This window comes from Opisthorchis viverrini (assembly GCF_000715545.1).
Source record: "Opisthorchis viverrini unplaced genomic scaffold opera_v5_197, whole genome shotgun sequence".
NCBI lineage: Eukaryota > Metazoa > Platyhelminthes > Trematoda > Opisthorchiida > Opisthorchiidae > Opisthorchis > Opisthorchis viverrini.
Window position 1 is genome coordinate 233866 of NW_008751854.1, and position 25770 is coordinate 259635.

Genomic DNA, 25770 nt, shown 5'->3' on the forward strand with positions numbered 1-25770 from the left:
AACCCACACGAGCTGTACAAAAACGTATAAGCACACGCTTCCCCGCTCGTGGAAACTGTTGTCATCGACACCTTCAGATGCGCACAAAAGCATGTGATCTCGAGACAGCTCAGTGGTTGAAGGGCGAACCCACTGACCCGAAGGTCCATGGTTTGACACAGCCACAGGTCTATAGCCTAAACAGATTTACAAGACCGAGAGAGAGTTGACACACTCAAGCAAGCCAGAAACTTACAATCACATTCCGCAAAATACCAAGGACGATATTCTCATAAAAGGTCTTTCCTTGACTTTGGAGTACGGTTACCCGGGTACGCCATCGCCGCTCCCGAGCTATAATTGGTCGCACGGCGACTTCGTCCGCAGCCAAGGCGGTCCTCGGTATGGATCCATCTGTGAACGGCTGGACGTGGGTTGTGTCATCAATCCGAATGATTGTTTGTTGTTCTCCAGCCAGACCGGGTCGTGGACCGCGAGCCAAAGCGGCAGCTCCGGTGGCGGCTGTGAGTTGGTCGGCTTTTTGGCTCGCTGCCGTAGACTCCAAAACTTGATCGATATCATCAGTTTTAATTCGCTGCTGTTGGATAGCCCTGAACTTAGCACGCCATGTCTGCGAGAGAGGAACAGACAGACCGATTGATCAAAACAATGACTATTTTACGAAATGGGATATCAAGTGTAGGCGTTGGAAATGATGAGATAAACATGAAAACGATCCAGCAAGATGAACTAGACAGACCTTTGGCTAGAGTACGTGATCTATGACCATGAAAATCATAGCGTTATAGAGGGCTCCTGGTGAGGTCAACAGAGGGGATGAAAAATTCGAATGAATAAACTTCCTCGGTGTCTAATCAATTAACAGGCGTTATGTACCCAGGCATCGAACTTTATGTGCAACGTTGCCAACGTACCAGTGATAAGAACACCGCACCACCATCAGTTGTAAAAACTGCGCACATGCTGTAAAGAGGTCACAGCTGCCATAGTTTCGTTTTCCGATGACCTGGGGAAACGGGCGTGAATAGTTACGCATCGGAGGCGGGAGGTGATATAATTGATGCGTGAATCCAAGTGACAGTGGGATTTTCACTGAGCAGATCAGAAAGTAAGCTATGCATTGAAGGCAACAACTTTGATGCACGAGCGTCATTGAGGGCGCGACTGGGCCATGTCTGATAATGTCACTAGCCATTGATGTGGCCCGTCTCTCGGTCCCCATCCAGGAAGACGACAGTGACCAGCGCGGCTGAGTTTGCTGATAATAGCTTTCACACTTCGCTGCCAAGTCATTGTTTGGCCGCCTCTGGCTCTCTTTCACCCTTCACATGGTTGGGCGAAAAGAGCCCTTCAAGGAAGTCAGTCGACTGGCATACGCAGCACGCGGCCAAGCCAGCGTAACCTGTGCAGTGTGATCAGTTCATCTATCGAGGGTGGGTTATTTCTCCCGAATGCCATTCGACGTGCTTCAGCATTGATGATCCGAAGGAAGCACGAGGGCTGGGATACTGCCAGGTTGCCCAAGCCGAGACAGGGGAAGTCGAGAGGCAGAGGTCGGGTTCGAACCACGGACCTTCCGGTCAGTAAATTCGTGCTCTAACCAATTTGGCTAACTCGCCCGGTCCTAAAAAAAACCGCACACTTTCGGTGTTTTGGTTGGTCTCAGAAGCTCACTTCCCCAAGACCATATTGACCAACCCACTTCTTTATTGATTAAGCAGTAATGTTCCCAATATTAAGTGAAGTACTAATGTAGATTTCTCGCTTCATTTCTATTTCTTCGTCCACATATTCTGTCAAGTACGTTGACCCGGATGACTTTGTTGAACTGGTAGAGCGTGTTGAAGCACTTGAAGCGTCCCTTCTTGAACTCTTGTCACACAGTGATGAGCTGTTGGCTGTGCTGGAGCAAGTGGAGCTTGCTAAGAGGGCACACCGGAAGAACCTAATGGAAATGATGGGCAACATGGTGAGTGAAACAGTGTTATCTACGAAGACTTTTTTATGGGACTTATGGCTTTACTCTGAAGGATAAATGTACAGTCTTTTAATTCCTTATCAGTGTTTGATGTGTTATCATACAATGTAGACATGTGGGCCCATGAATTGGTTGAACAACACCTATAGGATCACCTGATGAACTGCCAGTATATTACTGACACCAAAGTCCAACCAATTTAAAGACTGTACTGCGAAGGAGATGCAGCGGGGATTCATCTCAGAGTGTCTTACGCCACACTAGGGGAACAGAAAAGTGCCCCCTAAATATTTAAGCGACTCTTGTATCAGCTACCTCGTCAGCCTGATTTTTCGAGTTCTTATAGCGAGGATGACTGGGTCTGGTGTGTCTTAGTCCGAGTGGTCACCTAGAACTGAAAAATGCTATATAGATAGAGTAGAATCCTGGTGCTGCACTGAGATAAAAGAAACAACTGTACCGCTAAGGTACTATTCTAAAGCATGTAGCTACACTGGATAAGTATGTAAGTGGACTTAACCAAAAGGGATGATCAAGAATACCACATGCCAGTTCCTTAGGTGAGCACGATCGAGGATGTTTGTGGGTACTTTAGGGGCAGTTTAGTTTAATTTCTAGTGTATTATATTCGCGCCCTTCCTCCTCTATCTCCTCAGGTCAAACAAACAAAAACCGAAGAAAAGTAACTCCATGCCAAAGTGAAACACAAAACCATCATGAATGTTGTCCTTTCGCACACACCGTCACATTATCGGGTATCATCTGGTCAGAATTGTTTAGAAGTTTTATTGTTATTTGGTGTTGTCGGTTTCGGCCAATAAAAACTTATTTCCCACAGCCACCACATATAGGAAATGACGGTGGGTTCATTAAAACGACCAATGATGCACTGGGATTTGGTTTCCGGACCACTCATGTGAAGGCGATTTCTTCAGTTACAACGAATAGCGCACAATAGACGTACTTGTTTTCACTGCTAAACGGATGAACGTGTGAATGGTTAACAGGCCGGTCCGAATGAAGACCAAGTAACAATTTTGGCTATGTTGACTCGGGTCAACTATTCCACCTATAGAGGGCAATTCCATCGGAACAGAAGTACCCAGCTGAGTGTGACACGGGTGAACATTCTGCAAGTCCCGCAGTCCAGCGTACGAGCAACAGCCACTTGTTGTCATGCTTGCTTAATTGTGTGAACACTAGAGGCAGCTAAGTGGATTGGCTTTCGGGGTTTGAAAACGGACTTCGAAGTGTTTAGTGCTATCATTGAAGTCGAAGCTGAAACTGAGTGTGACGAACGGCAAACAAAGCAGTTAGACCTAGTGCTAGGACTCGCGGGGTTAGGTGGGGTAAACGGAATAAGTGAAAGCGTAAGGTATCAGCAGTAGCACGTTTTCGCTCACGCCCTGTTGTATACAGCAAGCAAGATGACACCATGTGACGACAGATGTGGTATGAGGGTACCGTTATTTGTGTCATAGTTGTACGTAGGCTGGGATACCGTAAGGGCACCCAGACAGACTGTTCTCGACCAAAGCATTTGTCTCAAAAGCCTGAGCGCGAGGCAGCGGTGTCGCACGGATATCACCCAGTATAGCTCAATGGGTCACGGACACAGACATTCACACAACGATAGGGCCCGGGCGTTTTGTGTCTAGGGAGTGTCTGATGAGTGAAGCTGCACACCAACCATAGCATTCTGCAACTAATATTTTAAGCTTGCGGAGTTCATTTAGATACGCTGAGTGGTGGGCTAGTGTGATGCTTGAGGAGCCTGGAGACACCCCTTAGGTGTTAGGTCCTGTGGTTTAACCGATGAAAACTCATGTTGTGGTATCCTGCTTTATTTTTCACTCGCAATGCTTAACCCAAGGAAATCCCGAATACCATATACATTCTATCCGATACAACAAATATGATCCTTACATCTTTACCGATTGTAGTAATGAATGAGATTAGTACGAAAAACGGTTGAGTCCGTATCGCTGGTGCTAAGAGTAAACAATACCTGGAATCAACAGTGTTGGTCGAAGAAAAGCTCCATACGCACGGTCCAGACGGTTTAATATGCTACTGACAAGACCTCAGGAAATGTTTACAGCTACTAAGAACAACATGGCATCCCTGTGATGATTCGTGGAGCGATTTTTCATAGATAGTCCTTCGGATGTCATCGCCATTCACGCATTTAGTTGTACGTCATCAGATTGGTGGGTTAGGTAGCTCAGTCTGAATCTTAACTCCATTGTGAACAACTGAAGTACCACACCAAGAAGTGACCGTAAATGAAAACCGCACCCTTATTCAAAATTTCAACTGCGTTAAAACCAGCAGAAGGACGATTCCGAGCCAGTGCTCAATTCCAGAGTATGAACCCGCTGTAGCGTCATGTTGTGTATGCCGAAAACTGAAAGATAAAGTACCGAAAACGTGGTAGAATAGGTATCCTTCCACTAAAGTGCAAGCTGTAAGCAGCACGAAAGGATCTTGGTGCAGCAAGACAAGTATTTTGAGCTCCATCCTTGAGCAACCAATTGTGATGAGCTCGTGGTTAGGTGTATCGTAATGAGCTAATGAAATAAAACATCGTGCAATGCAGGATAGCGCGAACAATTGTTTTCGACGTTCTCGTTTGGCAAATAGTTATAAATGGAATACACGGTTAAAATACTTGCATAAAAACAGATGGTAAAACGTACGGTGAAAAAGTGGGAGGTTGCTTGAGTCGCTCAACTGTGGTTGATTAAGAAGTGTGACTAGTCGATCGGGGCAGGGTCAATGCTTTCACGTGACGCTTTTTGATGAAAAAGTTAGTTCGTATGGTCGAATCGCAGTGGAGTACATTTCGTGAGTTGTCTCCAAGCCCTAGTCCCCAAATGTCGACTGAAAGACCGGCAACCAAACCCGGTGGCTTGAAGTAGCGAACGCCTGTTGTTTGTATGGTGACACTCAAATAGCTGCCACATGCTGCGTACCGTGAAGCTGATCGCAACAATCACAGGACATAGAAATAGTTCAGCCGAACTTTCGCTCTATAGAGGAAGCCAATATATGCCGAAAACCTGAACACTGTGCGGCTGTTTCATCCGTATTTTGAGTCATCAGGCATTGCGCACCTAGCGAGTCTGCAGGGCGATTCCAACGCGCTCGTAGCTGAAGACTAAGACCACACGCGATTATTGGACAAAACATAGCACCACTGAACCTTCAATCGTGGGACTCACATCACGTATTGGCTGGCAGCTCGAGCGACGATTTTCGAGATGGAGGACTCATTCATCGCGTAACTTATTCTTTGTGAGCAGGATAGTTTTTCTATTAATTACATGCCAGTCAGAGTTTCGGATCCCCCTGGAGCTCCGTGTGATGCGCACTGTGGATGAATCGCAACCCTACCGTGCTTCCGTTTTTCGGCATAGACTGACTTCTCTTACAGAGTGAAGTCTCTTACTCTCAGTAGAACAAAGAAATACTCGAAAGCTTTATTTCCAGGGCTGCTGAAATCAACCTGCCTGGAGAAAAACCAAAACTTTGAGTTGAAATCGTTTGAGTCCTCAAATGGGCAGTTGGTCGCCGGAGTGTAACGAAGCGAATGGCGTTCATGTTTTAACCAACCAGCCTGTGAACGATATAAACATACTGCATACAGTTCTACGGACAGTACCCACCGGCCTCGCAAAGATAATATCTCGGTATGAATGCGTGGTTTAGGGCTCCTAATCCGTCTGTTGTCAAGGTGGCGAAACGACCAGAAACATCCACGGTAGCATAATGCGTTTTATTCTAAACCCGACTAACTTAAGAATGGCCGTTGAATTTTTTATACCGATAAGTTTCTGTAGCAGGTTTGAGGTTTCCAATGTAGATGTGTACTTAGCCCAACACATTCATGAAACAGAGGATCGTCCGCCTCTAGATTTTACAACTGATAAGGGAAGCGCGGAAACGGCCCAACGAGTTACTGTTGCATTTCTTGCTTGAGGGTTGTCGCCTATGGTGGTACAGTACTCTCTAACAAGGCGCTTTACCACGATGGATGAAATCACCTCCGAAACGCGACGGAGCTTCAACTGGCTCACCTGACTTCTGCTGTTCTAACAATCGAGATTTCCTAAAGCACATATTGCAACCGGATCTCACTTTCGGTGAGGACTGTAAATAGGCCAACAACAAAAGTCAAGCAGTGTGTGTTCCACTCACCATCCCAGCTAGTTCCTACAAACAAGGCAGAATCTCGCAAACACTGTTCCAGATTTTATCAAATTTAGTCGTGTAGCCGGCGAGCACCGTTCTAAATGCTGCTGATCACACTTTCGTAAGCAAACACTGGATGAAGTGTTGTGGCTGGAAATAGCATAGACAGTTTGAAACCTTTACCAGCAGGCCAATCACGGACGAAGTCGCTTCGTGCGTGATGCTGTTGTACACATATTTCCCTGCTGACTATAAGTCAAAGTACTGGTATCGATTAGAATACTGGGACGACCGATGAACATGTGATCATTGAGAAAATGAACGAAAGCCCTACTTATGTCAACAGATCTCAAGCAGCAGTAGGATGTACTGAGGAATTTCAGTGCCCGAACAACTGTCCAAGATTGACCGAAACAGCAGACCTTGTCGTTGGGAGACCTGGTAGAAAACTGACATGCAATGACAAACTCTGCATAATTTATTTCTCACTATAACTACCGCAGTTTCTTGCATCCGCCACCAAAGTTGTAATTAGTTCCCGTCTTACGGTAGGTTACAGTAATTTACCTAATCTAACTACATTCACGCGCTTTCCAGTCCTGGCTTTTACCGGAACATCATATTGCGAATAGATCGTGGATAGGTAGGGATGCAAAGCACATTAAAACCCGTGGTTTCACTTTCATAAGCGGTTCGTGAAACTTGGTGGCGAATTCTATTGTGACACATTTGTAAGTTATTTTCTGTTTCCGTACTTACTGTGAGTATCCAGTTATTTCCTTATTCGAAATACATATGCACAGTTGTGTGTAGTACTGACGAGAGGCCATTTTGCGGTTGCTCAAAGCAGGGAATCTCACCATACAACAGCAACCCTGCGAAACAACTGAATTCGCTTGACTTACCGCAGGTCGAATCACCAAGAAACATACTGAACAAACTGCCGAGCTATTGAATACCGGACGGCATAGTCAGAGTTGGCATTCGACTAACCGCTACTTTTAGTGAGTGGACGCGTGCGCACCAGTGGCCATTAGCCGTTTAAATGTTCGATCCTTTGACCACAGGACCAGACGTTACGCTTGTTCGACCCCTCAAGACCGAATAACCGGCAGAGATCCAATGCCATCGAATAATGAGTCAAGGATCGGGCTTAAATGTCGAGGCCAGCCGCCCGTAATAACCGAACAGCACGTCACCTGGACGGATGGGTCAAGTGCGGGCTACAGACCAAACGAAGGCATGCTCTGATTAGTCAGAATGCCAGCCAATCTGTATCGCACATCTTTAGATCGACGCCTCTCGCCCCTTGACGGAGATTCTAGCACGACATCGTGGAACATTCTGTGGTTACCCTATAAATACAATTGTAATGATCTTACTTTGTCTTTATGAGGGTATGTCTGAAGCTACCGTGCCTTTTGGTACACCATAGTGGACGGAGCAGGAAGCCAAGAACCGACAGAGTTTCATGACCGTTCAGCAGTCACAACATGTACTGAATGCATTGTGGCGTTTGCGACCGGTTTGAGAGACCTGATTCAAACAACAATCAAATAGCTGGGTTCATCTGTATAGAATTCCTTTCGGATAACTTAGTCGCGACATACTCAACACGTACCATCTGCGGCCTTTTTGGTGACGATTCTGGTGACGAGACTACTCCGGAAACAAGAATTTTCTAAAATCTAGTATCCATTATGAAGCCCAACAGTTCCCGGTGCATAGTATGTAACCACAGTCGACAAATTCTAAAAATGTTTGGTCTCCGGTTGACGAAGTTGGGTTAGAAAGTACGATTAGCTGAGCGCACACAAGTTGCATTGGCGGACATCGCAGAAGTTCCTCCAGATTTGAAACCCACTTGCTTCTCGACAGGAAACCAACGGGAATGAAGAAATGTAACACGCGATTCGTGCCGATGAGGGGGCAAGCAATAAAGTCAAGACACGGCGCAGTACATGAAGTGCGGGATGGTGACGTGGCACTTCAACATTAGCTTTAGGAAAGTTGGACATAACGTTGACTCGGAAGTTATGGAGGTCAGAAGTCACAGGAATAGTCACCGAGGAAATTTGCGCACCCATTGCACTTTGAGCAACCATGTAGACAAGGATTCTGAAGAAACATTACGACCCCCCAGATGACACAAACGATACAACCCAATTAGAGCCCCGAAGTGGTCCAATTCACCATCTCAAGGTATTCAATGGTGATCGGGGAAGCGAAAACTTTATGCTGAGTCGAATAGTGGATTGGGAATGGGGGGAACAACAGTCTTCTAGACGTTGGTCATTACACCTGAAAAGCCAATGGTAGATAAATACGGAGTCATATACGAGTACCATAACAAACACGCCATACAGGATGAAAAATTTGTCAGACAAGCAAGCACTAATTTCCTGGACAGCAACAATAGTGTCTGCATTGACGCGTGCAACATAGTGAAATAGTGCTCGTTCTCGTCTTTTACCGATTTATACAAAAATCAGTGAGCACAAAATAATGGTTCGGTCTGAAAAACTGGTGTCCGTTACAAAATACGTTCTTTACACGGGACAGGCACCGGGCGGGGTTGCTGAAGAGAATAAAGACCAGCAGACAATGTTAGGCAATCGACATGTTAACTTCATGGCTGTCTGCTAACGGAACAGTAGGTTGTGAGGTGGTGTCCATAGAAGTGTGTTGCCCTTTCTGAGTTGTACTGAGAAATTTCGATGTTGGCAATGAATCTGCACCCAGTTCAACGGTGCTTGGGAGAACCCCAAGCTGTCGGCCGGCGTTTTCCCGATCCGATTCCGTCCTATAAGCCTCTCCAGCATCTGCTAAGAACATCGCAGCAACCTCATGAGGTAACTGGTCTAAAGGAAGACCAATATACTCTTCACCCGTGGCAGGAACAGTTGACTTATCTAAATCCGCGAAGTAGGGATGAAGGAGAGCATCCCTGGCAGTTATTCGGCGAGATGGTTCGTAAATGAGCATTGCCTGAAAGAGGAAAATAAGGAAATAGACTGCTGACAACCAGTTTATACGGATTTGAGTCCATGACTCCCAAGTTACATAGTGAAAGTACTCAGTACTTGAGAGAACAAAACTTAGAAGATTGTTGGAAGCTCTCCGACAGCCCACGACCGGCTTCGTCCTCGATTAGACCCATCAGGTAGGCGCAGTACCCGAGTTTCCCCTAAGTCGACATTGTTATACTTGAAAGCAAATTAGACGCCATTCGCGAAATACACTAATTTGTTTTTAACGGGAGACTCAATCCCAGCCAAATCTCTCATTTATGATATACTTCCAATGAATGTGCTGCGCAGAGCGCCTCATCTAGAATGCCGTGCCAACGGAAACATGGGGCATGCATGCAACCAAAGTGATCACCTTGGCGAACAGATCAATGGCTGCGTTGAGTTTCCTTACGCGCAAGTGGAGCTTTCACGTTCAAGCAACCATAAGGTAACAGGCGTACATACAAACTGTCACTAATTCACGCCACGGGCTAAAAACCTGGCAGTGACCTTAGTCTTCAGCTAAACAAAGCTTTTAGGAACATCACATGAGCTTAAATGATAAACTTACCTCCAAATCTTAAGATTATCCGTAAATTGTTGAGGGTTCAAGTTTGACGTCACCTCAAGACAATGAGAGCGATTAAGGCGAAAAAATGTCTTGCAAGTGAAAAATCACTAGCAAATTAACAGTCACTCATTTGGTGGCACGTTCAAAGCAATTTCCTCGCGATTGAACGTTTAAAACTAAGACTCAACAAATCGTTAAGTAACTGATCACTCGGATAAAAAACAGCCATATCCATAAAAAAATTGAAATTAGGAAGATTATCGGTCTGTGCTCATAAAAAGCACCCCATCTATTGATCGATGTTGTTGTTCACCAAGAATGGTCACTCTGTAGAGGAGCAGTGTGTTCGAAACCTGAAATCCAAAGTTGGGAATCAACGCCGCACAGAAAGACATTTGGAGTAATTCAGCAATTCAACAAATAGAGTTGATGAGAAAGGAATAAATTGCATAAACCTACTTTAAAATAGAACGCAGAGAAATTCATTTGGGTTAGGGAACTTATTACACTCAATTCTTCCATCAATAATGTTGACAGTATGACACCCAATCATCAAATCAGTCGTCAATCAATTAGCAACCGTCAACCAATAATCAACGATCGACCAAGCAATAACCAATACACTAATCATCAGGAAATAACAGGAGGATTCGATTCCAAATGTGCGAAAAATGGTCACATAAGCAGACGCGATGGACCACTAGCTATTCTTTCTTCGTGGATCAAACACACACAAGTGAACAACATATAGGGCATCAGCCGGAGTGAAAGTGTGTAGAATCTACATGGCATCGATGAAAATCGCATGCAAAACCTCCCAGATACTATGAGTTGCCGCTTCCTACAATAACGAAAAATCGTTTAGCGGTAACACCCTTTCGGTGCCTAACAGCCATACCACCGGAAGGAAGCATGAGGGCTGGGACTGCAAGGCTACCCAAGCCCAGACAGGGGAAGTCGAGAGGCTAAGGTCGGGCTCGAATCACGGAAATTCCGGTCGGTAAATTCGTACTCTAACCACTGAGGTATCTTGTCCCCTTCCCGCGCTTCCTACAAGCTCTCGCAGGATTGCATCGGTTTTTCACTACCGTAAACATAAATCTCATCATTGGCAAAGATACGTACGCACAGCTTCGTGCTGCCTGTAGAAGCACGGCGCGGACATTTGCTAAAATGACAACCTACCTGAAGCAAAGACAAACCAAGATCATTGAAAGCCTTTGTGATATTCTCATTCGTCGTCAGCTTGGACTCTCTCCACAACGGAAAGCCTTTCTTTTTGTAGTCAGGTAAGTTGGTTACGCCCGGCCAGACGTCTTCAGAAGGGGTCCCGAGTAGACGGAAAATCCGAAACAACTGGTCGATTTCAGAGTCACCTCTGAACAACGCTTCCTTTGTAGCAACTTCTGAAAAGATGCAACCCATCGACCATATATCTACTGCACACGAGTAGCGTTGGGCTCCGAGTAAAATTTCGGGTGCACGATACCACAAGGTAACGACCTGTGGGATGATAATGAAAAAGATACCGAACGTAGGTTTTCAAAAAGGACGGTTTATTGTACAGCTGCGTGATGGGAGATGTTTAAACGTGCCCTGAAATTGCAAAACTAATGCCAAAACAAAGCAAAATTTTCGGTTTAAAATCTGGACTGACATGATGTTGAGGAGCATTTCAGCCAGAAGAGCGCATGATCAACTGAAAGGATAACCACGTTGAATGTTGAGATTTTCCAGTCCACTAATTCAAAGGATTGTTACATCTGATACAGTTTACCTGAAGCAAGTTCAAAGACCCCCTAAAAAGGCGAGTGTCGCAGCCGGACCCAGTCCTCATATTTATCCGTTTTAACACTGCCTGCTGGCCTGTTAATGGGATGTTTCGTCCCCAATCCTATCAACTCTGTGGCAATTAACAGTTCCCCACCAGTGGAAATATTAAACACTGCGAGGGCAGGTCCCTCGCTTATACAATATGCCCCTAAGGCGGCTGGTGAGATCGCTGAGAAGCGGTCGAATCAAAGAACTGTGTCCTGTGGAAGTTGGAACGTTATTCTAATTACACCTCAATATAAAAGCCCACTTACAGTTTTACATATGAAAATTAACATGGGGGCAAAAGCCCTTTAGGTACTATTACCGGCAACGTGAAAACCGATTTCAAAGTTCCTTGACGGGAGTTCAAAAGGATCGAACAGAGCTGGCCACTTGAGCGAGATGAACTCCACATGAACAGACTTAATGTACACTCTTCGTCAAAAGCTGATGTAGGTGTAGCAGGGTAGCACTCGATTTATAGGCCTGTTGCACCCATATGGGGCAAGTAGACTAGTTTCGACCACCAGTTGGCATTCTCAAGTGTCGCTGTTTGCACGCGATAATGGTTAAACTCAACATTCCCGCCTCAAATCATCATTAGCGAGACCGCGTGCTTGCGATACAGTGGTTATGTTGACACGGTTTCGTTCACCAATAATTAGAAAAATGGGGTAGACAGGTACGCACTAGGAGGCGGTAGCTGATATAATTGATGCGTAAATACAGGGGTATCGATAAGCTTTTCGTTGAAGAGATCGGGAGGGGACCAACGCACTGAAGGCAATATTTCAAATGCACGAGCGCCATTGAGGGTCTGACAATTTCTCTAATCATTGATGTATTCCGGGTCGGGGTTCCCATCCGAGACACCAATGATCAGCGCAGCTGAATTTGCTGGTAACGGCTTTCGTACGTTCATTGTTTGACCTCCCTTGGCTCGTTTCCACCCTTCGCGTGGTTGTGTGAAAAGGGCTCCTTGAGGGAATCAGTCAACCAGCATACGGAACACGTGAGTAAGTCAGCCGTAATGCCCTTTCGGTGCCTACCTGCCATGCTACTCCAGGGAAGCACAAAAGGCTGAGATAGTCAGGATGCCCAAGACTACACAGTGCCCAGGTTGGGCTCGAATCACGGCCTCCCGGTCAGCAAATTTACGCCTTAACCGCTGAGCGACCTCGACTACTCTGTCTTGCGGTCAAGTATTTGAACCAAAGATTTGGTTGTAGTGCGTTCATCGTCTATGTTTTGGCATACTTGCAATACCACATAACCACAGAATATAAGCCAATCGGATTGTCCTATTTTCTACATGCTGAGCAGATAAGTAACATGTGACTGCTATCTATGTTAATTTTAATCTCTCAACCCACTCCCGCTACACCAGCACCGCTCTGTGGGTTCCACTTGTAGGAATGTCAATCAGGTGCCAGAAGTGACCGACTGTACGTAACAGTTCAGACCGCCGGTTCGCGCCCACTACTCACACCTTGTTCTCCTACCTTCTTCGCAGACTCTCAAATGAGGGATCTAACTCAAACAGGATCCTTAACACAAGGCATACTTTATCGGTTGAAATTTGGTGCACTTAAAATCGAGTAAGAGATCCCTATGTAATACTTACATCACCAAAGTTATCTACTACGAGTTACGGGTGATTTTATAGCAGCTACAATTGACTGCATAGGTGTTGGTATGGGCGTTAGTCCACCAAATGAGACTCCCTTGGTCGATTCGACATCCGTAAACGGCTACTACTATGTCGTCCGGTTGTCCGACTTCATAAGAGCTCGTGCTGATCGTCGACATTGACACTAATGTTAATGGTGATAATTATGCCCTACTGCCACAAACACAATAATTACATAGCTCGAAGGTGGAAAAGGAGTGAACAGGGATCCGGTTTAGCACATCCCCCTTCTGAAACGCTTATACCTTCAGTCAACCAGGAAATCTAGAAGCAGTTTGACAGCGTGAACACCATTTATATCGGCTGTCCGCCACATCTTAGTTTTCTCAGTCGATTGAAGGAAGGTTCAGGCGGACCTTATTCGCAACGACTGCACTCAAACTCTCCGTAACTGCCCACACATTCACCAGCTAAGCCACATGTTGGCTACTCCAGAATCCCCGTCACTTTAAAGGTAGGGAGCACAATACTCCTTTTGATGGACGATTATTTGGCATGTGCAGAGCATGCCTGAGCTGTCGTAGCTAGTGGTGCAGGAGGCTCTCCGCGAGTGAAGCACCTGATGCACCAGCAAACACTTGCGATCTCCTTAAGCCATCGAGAATCCATTAGCGACATTCAACACCAGCACCGTTCCTGAGATATTGGTCAAAAACCTCGATATAACGCAGACCGCATATCCAGCTGTATACACAATCATACTGTAGCTTTGTGCACGCAGCTCGAGACTCAAAAATATGCCTTTTGGACGCCACAGTTGGGTGAACGTGCACTGACTCTATTCCCGAGGTGTGACGGTTTGCAACTCAGCGACCCATTGAGCCATATTGGGGGTGGAGGGTGGTCCGTGCGACACTCACAGAGTCTCACGAGGTTGGTCAGTGGTTAGAAGTCTGACGAACAGTCTCTTGGTCCTCCAGATTGGGGGTTGAAACACGTTGCGACCTATTCCGTAGAAACGGTAATGCGTTTGAATTTCTCGCCAGACACCGTTGCCTTGTTTTTAGGCTATTGAGCCAAAGGCTTTGGTTGAGGACCCAAATCGTCCTCCTGTCTAGGTGTGGGTGCTATGGCAGTATCCCAGCCCATGTACAACCATGATGTCTACGTCTAACAACAACAATGATGACTTCACCAGGTAATTTCGTCAAAGCTACTGTAACGACCAGGTATATAAAATTACTCAGTCTTCGGTACTCTTAGAATTGCGAGAGGTATGTTACGAGACCGTCGCCATCTGTCATCTTCAGCTGTAAACCGTATACACGCTGTAATGGTTACAGTTACAATTTTGTTCGCCGATAGATTGGGAAGGTAGGAGTGGATAGCTAGAATTTGTAGGTAGTAGCTCACACAACTGACGCGTGAATCCAGGAATCACAGTGAACGTCCGAAATTCCGGTCAGTAGATGGGCATTGGATAAGGAAGCTCTGATGTATTCGTCTGGGTCTGAGGCCTATGAGCTTCTCAAGGGCCAAATGAGGTGTGCAGTTTTTGAACCTGGATATCTCAATTAATTGCGTCAGTGTGCAAATACATTGTTGGAGTCAACATTAATCACTAATCAGCAGTAGACACCGATCAATACTGGCCGTCGACAACTGATGCCTAAGCGGTCTGCTAGGGTCCAGAGCTGGCTCGTTGGTCACCATAAGGTGACGGATGAAAATGAACCCCAATTTTTCCTACGACGGGAATCAAAATAAACCTCCTGCGACTACCGCACTACTACAGACCCTCTTGAAAATGAGCGTTTTCACCAATTTTCCCCAGTTGTCTGTGGTAATCACCCTTTCCCAGATTCAGGCAAATAAGCCAGACGAACACCGACTGTAGGCCTCACCTCCCACACTTGAGCAATGAGGGGCTCGGATACTGCAAGGCTGCCCAAGCCTAGACAGAGAAGTCGAGAGGCAGAGGTCAGGTTCGAACCACAGACCTTCAGTTAATTTGCGCTCTAACCAATGAGCCATATCAACCGGTATCCAGTCAAGCAAGGATCCTTTCACCCGGTGACTTTAGAGGATACCAACCCCTGTACATCCTGCCAGTGTCCTCTGGATCACCAGAGGTGCGTAGAGGAAAGCGAGTGGAGTGATGGGGGAGTCAACTAAACCACTGTGCTTGCATCTTGAATTCCTATTTCTGCTACACGGTACATATCAGTGTCAAGCGAGTCCGGTATGAGACCAAGAGCCGCTTGTTGTCCTGCTTGCTTCAGAGTGCGGACATTGAAAGCAGTCAGATAGACGGGGCGTCGAGGCTTGAAGATTGATCTCGAGGTGCCTGAAACTGTCAGCTTCACCTGATGAGCAGATGTTGCGGCCAGAACCGATGTAAGACGAACAGGGATGTCATCCTAACGGATGAGTCTACAATGAGAGTTGGTGATGGGGCATAGGGAGGGGAGGGTGTAAAAAGTATGTGAAAGAGAAAGGCGTCAGCAGTAACCTGGTTTCGCTTAGCCGATCTTCCGTATCAAGTAAGACAACCCGGCTGATGACAAACGATGTGGCGTGGCAGTATTCTTAGCTGAAGGCATCAAGGTTACACGCGGCTGTCGGGGCATCCAAACATAATCGGAAGGACGATTAAAGCCCTAGATCAAAAGATTTTAGCTCAAAAGCCCGGCCTCAAGTATGCGATATTTGACCGGAAAGGCCAGTGTACTACTTCTTTTAAGAACGAGTCAAGACACATGTTCCTCAACCTGGAGGACCAGGAGACTGCGTTGGTCGGACCTCTGACTACTGCTCAACCTGGTACTGCGAGTGTCGCACGGCACCCTCCGGTATAGCAGATGGGCAAGAATTACAAAACCACCACACCATGTGGTATGGCAGCATTTTGCAGTAATTGTATTGAATAATGCTTGTCATATAGGGTTATCAATTAAACAGAAGAAACGCGTCGTTCAGTAAGATCGACGAGGGCTGTTGGTCGCCCGAATGATACATTGAGGTTTAAGTTCTTTCTGGTGCTAGGATCCCCATCAACGACCCTCACCTTCGAGATATATTGTTTTATCAATGATGTATACGTGGACTTTATTGGAAAATACCCGCTGCAGAACATGGTTTACTTCTACTTTTTCGTAGTAGTATCCTGTATACAGTGGACCCTTTTTTGTCCCCTTTAAAATATAACAATCGCTGGTTAAAACAGAGCGTGAGAACATTTGATTGCGTGATGAAAATGGCTCAGCTGTAACACCTCAGCTGCCACGCCACAAGGAGGCATAAAGACTCAGATACCGTCAGGTTGCTTAAGCCTAGATAGGACCAGTTGGGATGGCGTAGTAGGGTTTGATGCACGGACCTTCCGGAAAAGTTCGCGCGGAAGCAAACGAGGGTACTGATTACTGAATTTGACACAAGACGAGGCCAGAGATATGCTAGCTTCGCGAACTCTACTTTAAACATACTAGAAATTGGTTATAGTCATTTGAGTCCATAAAATTTGTAATTTCAACGGGCATGTACAAGTGTGGCAGGCACTAACAAACAATTACTGAGTGGAGTCGAATCACCTTGGAAGAAATAAAGCACTTCTGTGCGTGGATTCAACAGTATGGACATCTAGTCCACAATGAGGCAACTACCGAGACCAGTTTCAGCCTTTAGAACGCAAACCATGTACCATATTACGAGTAAGAACATTGCCTGACAAGTGGGTTCTGAGGACTAACAGGCCATGTCCTTCTTAGAAATCCCAATCTCGTGATGTAAACAACTTCGAAGCAGCGCAATTTCATCGTCCTCGAATAGGCTGTCGGGTTCGTTCATCATCAGGTACCGAGGGTACGTTGGTTCCAGCTTTTACAGTTTCGATCACCGAAAAATGGGACAGAGCAAGAGATACAGCCAAGCATTGGAGGCGATAGCTTTGATGCATGAGCACCGTTGACCGCATGATTGAACTATATCTGCAAGTACCATTAAACCTGAGGTGCTCATCCAGGGAGACGCCAGTGGTTGGTCCGACTGAGTTGACTGATGTTTTCATACTTCGTTGCCAGGTCACGTACTGTCTACTTCTCGGTTGCTTCCATTCAGAACAGAGCTGGGCGAAGAGCTCTACAAGGCACACGGTCCTCTAGCATTCAGGGTGCTGCCCTAACCAGAGTAACGTATGAAGTGCAAGTAATTCATCTTGGAAAATAAAATCGTTTAGCTGTAGCATCCTTTCGGTACCTAGCTGCCATGCCACCTTAAAAAGCATGAAGGCTGGGATACTGTCAGGTTACCCAGGCCTAGATAGGGGAAGCCGAGAGGCAGAGGTCGGGTCATGTTGTTGTAGTGTGATAGATGACAGATGAATGTGCAAGGCCCGGGTCGCATTTGCTAATTTGAGACGCCTATGGCATCAAAGTAGTGTATCCCCGAATCTCAAGGGACGTATGTAACAAGCTTCAGTACGGGCTGTTTTGTTGTATGGCTGTGAGACCTGGCCTGTTTGGGCAGCGGAACTGAGATGTCTTCAGGCGTTCGACAATCGTTGTCTCAGAACTATAGCTCGTGTGGGTTGGTGTCGGCGAATTTGTAATGAGGCAATTAGAAAGCGAGTTTTCCGTTGTGCAATGGGTACTTCCATTAAGAATGTGCCCAGCACCAGAAGCTGCGTTGGTTGGGAATCAGGTACCGAGGGTACGTTGGTTCCAGCTTTTACAGTTTCGATCACCGAAAAATGGGACAGAGCAAGAGATACAGCCAAGCATTGGAGGCGATAGCTTTGATGCATGAGCACCGTTGACCGCATGATTGAACTATATCTGCAAGTACCATTAAACCTGAGGTGCTCATCCAGGGAGACGCCAGTGGTTGGTCCGACTGAGTTGACTGATGTTTTCATACTTCGTTGCCAGGTCACGTACTGTCTACTTCTCGGTTGCTTCCATTCAGAACAGAGCTGGGCGAAGAGCTCTACAAGGCACACGGTCCTCTAGCATTCAGGGTGCTGCCCTAACCAGAGTAACGTATGAAGTGCAAGTAATTCATCTTGGAAAATAAAATCGTTTAGCTGTAGCATCCTTTCGGTACCTAGCTGCCATGCCACCTTAAAAAGCATGAAGGCTGGGATACTGTCAGGTTACCCAGGCCTAGATAGGGGAAGCCGAGAGGCAGAGGTCGGGTCATGTTGTTGTAGTGTGATAGATGACAGATGAATGTGCAAGGCCCGGGTCGCATTTGCTAATTTGAGACGCCTATGGCATCAAAGTAGTGTATCCCCGAATCTCAAGGGACGTATGTAACAAGCTTCAGTACGGGCTGTTTTGTTGTATGGCTGTGAGACCTGGCCTGTTTGGGCAGCGGAACTGAGATGTCTTCAGGCGTTCGACAATCGTTGTCTCAGAACTATAGCTCGTGTGGGTTGGTGTCGGCGAATTTGTAATGAGGCAATTAGAAAGCGAGTTTTCCGTTGTGCAATGGGTACTTCCATTAAGAATGTGCCCAGCACCAGAAGCTGCGTTGGTTGGGACATGTGTTGCGTATGCTGTTTTCCATGCCCAACTCAGAGTGGCGTAAGCAGAGAGGTTGCCAACCCTTGACACCGTAGAGGGGTATGAAGGAGATCACGTTTGGGTGTTGTCGGTGCTACTTGCCTACCAGGATGGGGACCGCATGGTCCCCACTGCCCCTGGTTGGGGACACTACAAGATATGGCTGATAGCTGATGTCAGTGGCGTTCTTGTTGTCAGTTTCTGTCCAGATTGCCTGAATGAACGTCTGTAGGTGTAAGCGCCTCGGAATGATCGTGGTAAGCTAGCACCAAGTCCCATCCCCGTCCAACTTTATTATTTTCTTTACAATAAGGCTTTCAAGTAAATCATGGTTGTACGGCAGTGAAGCGTCGGTGTTGAACACTGATGTTATGCTGTCGATGGTGATGATGATGAGGTTGGATTCTAACCACGGGCCTTCTTGTCAATGAACTCGCGCTCTAACCACTGAGCCATATCGCCCCGAGTAATTCATCTATCGCAGATTTTCTTTTCACTAGAACCATCTGGCGCACCTCAGCACTGTTAATCCGAAGTTACCACCAGACCCGATCAATGCTTCGGAGACACGGATAGTCAAACACTAACGGTTTTTGTATTTCCTCTGCACGTAGAGACCACGCTTCTGATGGATCGCAGTGTCGCAGTATATACTCCAGACTTGACAAATAAACTGACGTTAAGGAAGCGCCATACGAGTCGGAGTTGGGGGAGCCGCGCGGATCCACCAGACCCAATGCTTCGGAGACACGGATAGTCAAACACTAACGGTTTTTGTATTTCCTCTGCACGTAGAGACCACGCTTCTGATGGATCGCAGTGTCGCAGTATATACTCCAGACTTGACAAATAAACTGACGTTAAGGAAGCGCCATACGAGTCGGAGTTGGGGGAGCCGCGCGGATGGTGGTTGCTGCGTACATCCAGGTGACCTTAACCAGAGGCCGCTTTGGGAAGGCAAACATTGTTCTCAAATCCGAGCGTTGATTCTGCTAATAGGGTGCTACAACCCGGACAAATTATAAGCCTTGCAATTCTGCTAACAGTAATTGGAAAGCAGGATGTTTTGTGGGCCCAAGTAGGGTTTGTCAGGTACTAGACCAAAATGAGAAGTCATCGAGACCAGTTTTGCGGCTGGATGCTGCAGATCGCAAATGTGCGAAGAAAGCACGTCCGCAAGTGATTTTTGTCAAGTATTCTGTTTAAGTTACGACTACAAACATGGTACTGGATCACAACACCATATTTGGGACCATGAAGTGCTCTAGCGCAAATCCAGTCAGAAGTCGCTTGCACACTTGTGTCAAAATAGGCAGATATGGTCCCATGGATATGCACTAGGGTGAAAGGGGCGACCAAGTATCACAACAACTGCCCGTACTCCAAGCGAAAGGCTCAAAATCGAATCCCCCAAAATGACGCATAGAATGGTTTTCTCCACTGTTTCTCCTAAAAACTGACGCGTCTCAAATGTAAGTTGCTGCGCCCGCGCCGCACTGTTCTTCGAGAACCTCCCCTTCCAGAGTACCAGCGTTTGACCGGATCACAGAACGCACGTCAAGATTTTACCTTTACTAGTGCTGGAAGGTTTTTCGTCAGCTCTCCCCTTTTTCAAGTGATACTACTGTTGCAACTCCCGCTGGATAATGTTGACCCAGACCGCGGCTGGGTTTCGGTGCAAAAAGGTTCAGGAAACCCTGGCAAGATGGTATGATTAAATATTGGGGTAGGTTATTGAATAATTCCTTACAAGCGGTCCGAATGTTTAAACACGCATTAGTTGGTTCGCTTATCTTTTTACCGCTCTGAAGAAAGCCTTGTGAAAATGCAGGTCTGTACTTCTCGACTTCACCCGGCCAACTATTTACCCGATTGTCAGTATAGAGTCAAGAAATTCAACCTCACCTCAAAGAGGCACCCCATACGGTAAAACATGCTCATAATGATCGTCTTTCTCGCAGTTTTTCGGAGGCTGGAGCAAGTAGAGTCCTCACCAACAAATCCATAATCCGTGGGTGTCGCTTCTATTGACGTTGAGAAGAGCCTCAAATCTTCAGTTGAGCGGTCGGGATGTCATCGTTCTTCTTTGCAGCAGCACACTAGTTTCAAATTTTCGTGTCCCCAACGTCTGCGTGATCCTCGGACACATAATCATAATGTAAAGACCGATCCGCTTTCCTCAGGCTCCCCATAAACCGTCTCCAGCTTAGCTTACTCGGTTTCGGGTACACGTCCAGGCCAGGGGGCAAACGGAGCAAGGAATCATTATCGTACTCTTAAAATTGTCGCGCACAGGAGGATCTGCTGGCACTTCGATCGTACTAACCAGTACAAGTGCCCATCATGAACTCTTAGAATACCTTAGGGTCGAGCAGTTTGAGTGGCTGTTCCGAAAGGCAGGTCAAACGTCATAATAAAAACGGACGTGCTGGACGACCCCATGAAACGCTTTACTGACATCGCAGAATGTTGATACGTCTACCTTATTCGTAATCTGAATACCAACCAGAACTTACCTCGTGAGTTAGAACCCGTACAGGGATTCCGAATGCCCGTGCTAATCCAAAGTCAGCAAGTTTCACTATTTTCCGACCAACATCCACAAGTATATTCTGTGGCTTCAGGTCTCGGTGTATGACACGTCTCCCGTGACAAAACAACAGTCCTTGAAGCATCTGATACATAAAACTCTAAAACGATAGTACGTAAGCGATTTGGTATACTCTTGTAACGCTCGGGTCCAACATATTCTTTCGCCCGTGGTCATCGAGATAACGTTTCAGGTCCACATTAAGATACTCGAATACAAGGTACAACCTCCCACCATCCATTATCACTTGCTCCAGACTAAAGTTCCGAATTATGCCTAGGTGAAGCTCACCTAACAATATTTGGATGCTGCAATTCCTTGAGGAGTGATATTTCTCTAATGGCGGTGGACGGCACACCTTCCTCGTCGTTCTCCAACCGTATTTTCTTCAGCGCAGCTAACCGCGAATTGCGTTTATTGCGGCACTTATACACAACGCCATAAGTACCTGCAGGTGTATGGAATTAGATTAAGTGGAAGATTTTGGAACATAACCTTCGCCTATCTTCTCCAGTCGGATGAAATCCAACAACGAAAAAGGGCCTTGGGTGGACATAGGACGAAGTTCGGCCGTGAGCGCGCTGTTACAGGTTTTCGCGCGACATAACAATTGGCCAGTTACGCCATCATCGATACAGTTCCTCAACCTGAGATCGAGCACTTCCGTTTTGAACAAATTACCTGACACTTAGCTGCGTCAAACTCTGACATGTGGAAATGACGTTTTTTTCGAGCTTTGCAAAGGTTCGCAAATGCGATTTTCTCCAGACTGAGCCTTAGAAGCACACCCAAAAATTGTGTGAAACCATAGTTCCGAAGGGGGAAACTTTAACGTGATATTTCAGCATTCAATGGTTTTTATTCAAGCCCTTTAGCTATCCCCATGTGGCTGCGGTTTTGTTGGAGTTTGTTTAAACATACTCAAGACTCACCACTGCCGCGGAATTCATATTTTACTGGTGTACGGTGTGTATGTAGCGTGGACGGGTCGGCGCAATACGCTGTAAGGCAACATGTACACCGGGCTAACTCAGACACAGCAGCACGTGTAGGTACAGCAATCACGACGCACGGATAGGAAAGCAGAACGATCGCGTTGCAAACACGGATATTCGACACCTAAACCGGAACCGGAACCGAACAAACGGGTACATGTCATGTGAAGTACAGAAATAAACTGGTCGATGTCACTTGGGAGTGTACTAGCAAGCTACCTCTTCCTGTGCCGCGCTCGTGGTGACGCGCTCGGGATACTTGTAAGTAGGAGAGAGAATGAGAGTTGCACACATAAGCATGTCTAGGCGGGGATGGTCAAATTTCAATTGAGTTACACTGGCTGCTACCGGCTTCACAGGAAAGTGCGATTCATGCACAAGCCAACATTCTGAGTATTTAGTTGCGCACAGGCCAGGAGGCGCGCGCGTTCGAATTGCATTTAGGGTCAGGCAAAGAAAAAAGCGATTTAACTGGTTGAAGCGCATAAACGAAAGAAAGATGGACTGTCAGCGCAAGGGGGAAAATAGTATGAAACAATTTAAAGAATTTATTTCAGGAGGTCCCTGCTTCTCCGCCTGAAATATGTGCAATCAGGTATTTACAAAATAAGAAGGCCTAACATCGCAAAACGTATCAGCGCACCTTGACGTGTTCATCGACATGGCTTTCTTCACACAACCCTCTTCTAACTACCCACATCACTTCTTCCAATAAAAGCTTGGCACGAACTTGGCATTTATGTTTTCGGAAATATAGATCCAAGCCTGGAAATGTATACAGATGTAAGACTTTTCGCACTCGGAACATTAAGTTGCTTTCATCTTAGTTAACACGTTAACGTATTAACAGCGAAAGTCGGAAAGGAGTTGGGTGACGTCGCCCGGATTTGGACCGCGAATCTACAGGTCCGCTCCCAAGCTTACCCCACCCGGCCACCGAGCCACGGGTGGCAGTTGTGCAAACCTCAGCTAAGCAGCTAGGCCTCGTATGTAGTAGTGGTATGGTTTTGTATGGATCACGTGACTAAGATCGGCCAATCATTTCCTTCAAGTTGGCTTGTGCATGAATCGATTGGGTTCCCCGGGGGCACCCAGTATTCCTACAATGGAATGAAGTTTTCAAAGGTACCCGATGAACCGAACCATTTCAGAATACCAGTCCAAACTTTTGAGCCCCTTTAGGCATCCCGACGTCTCAGCGATGTTGGGAAATTATTCCACCGGACTTGCAGCCGGAGGTCTGATTGCTTCGGTTGGCACTAAAATTTGGGGGGCTGCGAAAATGCTTTTTGGTTTGGGCTCATGTGCAGCAAAATGAAAAATCTTGCCGCAAAAGATTTTGCTCTATTTACAAACGCTTTGCAGCTAAGATCATTGTGCAGCTAATGTACCCCCGGCTCCGCACGATGTGTCCGTGAAGTCGGCGGGAATTTCTTGTGTAGAAAATTTGGTTTATTCACACGTTTCCTTCCTTAGCGGATTTGAAAATAATCTCAAAACTACACGAACAATAACCACGCCCTCTATGTTGACACAAACTCAAAATGGATCAGCTATTCGTGAGCCGTGTGGGAGAAATTTTCCATCGCTGCGACAGGCGCCAAAATAGTTCGTCACAGATAGTAAGTTTTTTCATAAGGGTCACCAAGCGTCATACCGGATGCACGATAAGTTTTTATCTTCAACGGTAAGCTGATCTCTTGGCAGTACCGTTGAAACAAATTGGTGGGTTTTTGGGTGGAACAAGCAGACAGTACAACTGAATGGCCAGTGCTTTGAATTTCTGCGTCGAACTCACTGGGACACTCTTGTGGACGCACGTGGCGCTCGGTCCGGAAACGTTAGGAATATGATGAACTACGAGCAAGCCACCAGATTGTGTCCCATGATGCCGTATTTGGGTTCGTGGAAGGCTCCATACATGAACATCTTGAGTGAGTCAGTCGGGGTTCTCATGATGGTTAAGATTGGCCAAGAAATCATGTCAAGTTAAGAGCCGCATTGCTCACGGATATTCTTGGGTCCGTCGAGGGGCATGGTGGACCATTGCGATAAGGCAATAAGGGGCCAAGTCTATATTGAGGACCCAAGATGGAAGTGCTAGAGAGTTCTGGTAGAGGACACTGTGGTACAAGTTAGATTGCGGTCCGAAATAACAGGCAGCCAAAGGCGGCCACAATTTCTAAACACTAGGGCAAGGCGACACTGTCCAATTTCAAAAGGGGTATTCAAAATTCAGGCCCAGATAATAGGTATGGAATCAAAGCAAACGGGTGTCAGCATGAGTGATAATAAAGGTTTCGCAATGGCTTAATTGTGTGTCTGTCCTCGTGATAGCTTCTGGTTCATTTTCGCCATGCATGACAAAGGTGTTTGCGGAGCCTCCTCCGAACGACATGTGGACACATGTTTCCGCATTCAAAGGGGGGCAGCAGTCGGCGACGATTGCTTTGCGGCGTCGATCTACATGTTGACGGCGCTGCAGGATTTCAATCGTCCGCACAAGGTAACCGTGGCCATGGACGAACATCTGGAAGGTTGATGACGTAGATCCGATAATCGCTTGTCGAAAATGGATTCTTGGGTATCTCCCAGGGACACGGGCATAAGAGTAATGAAGATAGTGTACAGATTCATTTAGAATGTCCTCTCTGATGTAACCATCTCAACACAACACAGTAGCTTGCTTTGGTACCCGTAAGACTGGATAATTTGGAGCGACGGGACCTGTGTGACTCAGTCGAATCCCTCCAAGAAGTGTCTAGCTTGGGTTAAGGTGTCCATAGATACATGGATGCGTGGGACACGAACTTTTGCGAGTAATCTATTTTGCGCTGTGGAAATCAGGTTGTTGTTGCTTAGATAATTTAAGATGACTGCTTCAGAATGTGTTGCATTTGCTTGCACGGTATGCCAGTGAAGTTGACGGGCCTGTAGGTGCCGAAACAAATTTCGCAGGCTGGCTAGCCAACCGTTTCTTCCCAAACTGGAAGAAGTTAGCTTCCGTTTGGCGAATGACGAAACACCAGGATGAAATGCTTTGCCAACGAGAGCAAATATAGTGTGAGGATTTTCTAAGTAGGTTTCGTCTGGCCCCAACGAGCTGAAGTGAGTTGTCTCGTGCAGGAGCTGAAAAACGCCCTTCTTTGTAAAGACGAAGTTGGCTCGCGGCCGTCTGCATCCAGCCTTGAAGAGTTTTGATGTGACGAGGTCACCGGGGCAGATAACCGCCCCTCATATTTTTCCTGGGGGCACCGTATACTATTCTTGGTTTGCAGTTTCCTTCAGCGGTCACTTTCATACGGGTGGTTTTAAAAATACAAGAGGCGTTTCACAACAACTGCCAATATGACCATAGTTTTGTGGCGAGTTGATCTGCCGCCCAACGAATAATATATGGAGGCTGAAAGGTTCGGTTCTTCCCT

At 46.5% G+C, this 25770-nt stretch overlaps 3 protein-coding genes across 3 annotated transcripts in view; 1 reads left to right on the forward strand and 2 right to left on the reverse strand.

Annotated features, from left to right (window-relative positions):
* T265_14455 (hypothetical protein) overlaps positions 1-1967 on the forward strand; it is a gene marked incomplete at both ends in the record, with an annotated part of 31753 nt that extends 29786 nt beyond the window's left edge. Inside the window, one exon of the mRNA XM_009173718.1 lies at positions 1757-1967. Within this exon, the coding sequence (XP_009171982.1) occupies positions 1757-1966 (210 nt within the window). The remainder of the gene's footprint in view (positions 1-1756) is intronic.
* The window catches only part of T265_08010 (hypothetical protein), a gene marked incomplete at both ends in the record, with an annotated part of 7924 nt that extends 4768 nt beyond the window's left edge, over positions 1-3156 (reverse strand). The window contains 5 exons of the mRNA XM_009173697.1: positions 236-610; positions 935-1322; positions 1403-1596; positions 2134-2189; positions 2943-3156. Coding sequence (XP_009171961.1) covers positions 236-610; positions 935-1322; positions 1403-1596; positions 2134-2189; positions 2943-3156 — 1227 coding nt within the window. The remainder of the gene's footprint in view (positions 1-235; positions 611-934; positions 1323-1402; positions 1597-2133; positions 2190-2942) is intronic.
* Positions 3157-8391: 5235 nt separating this feature from the next.
* On the reverse strand, positions 8392-21612 carry T265_08011 (hypothetical protein; the record flags this gene model as incomplete). Its single annotated transcript, XM_009173698.1, has 3 exons — positions 8392-9160; positions 10940-11257; positions 21277-21612. The coding sequence occupies 3 exons, from the start codon at positions 21442-21444 to the stop codon at positions 8780-8782; spliced, it is 867 nt and encodes a 288-aa protein (XP_009171962.1).
* Between the last annotated feature and the right edge of the window lie 4158 nt (positions 21613-25770).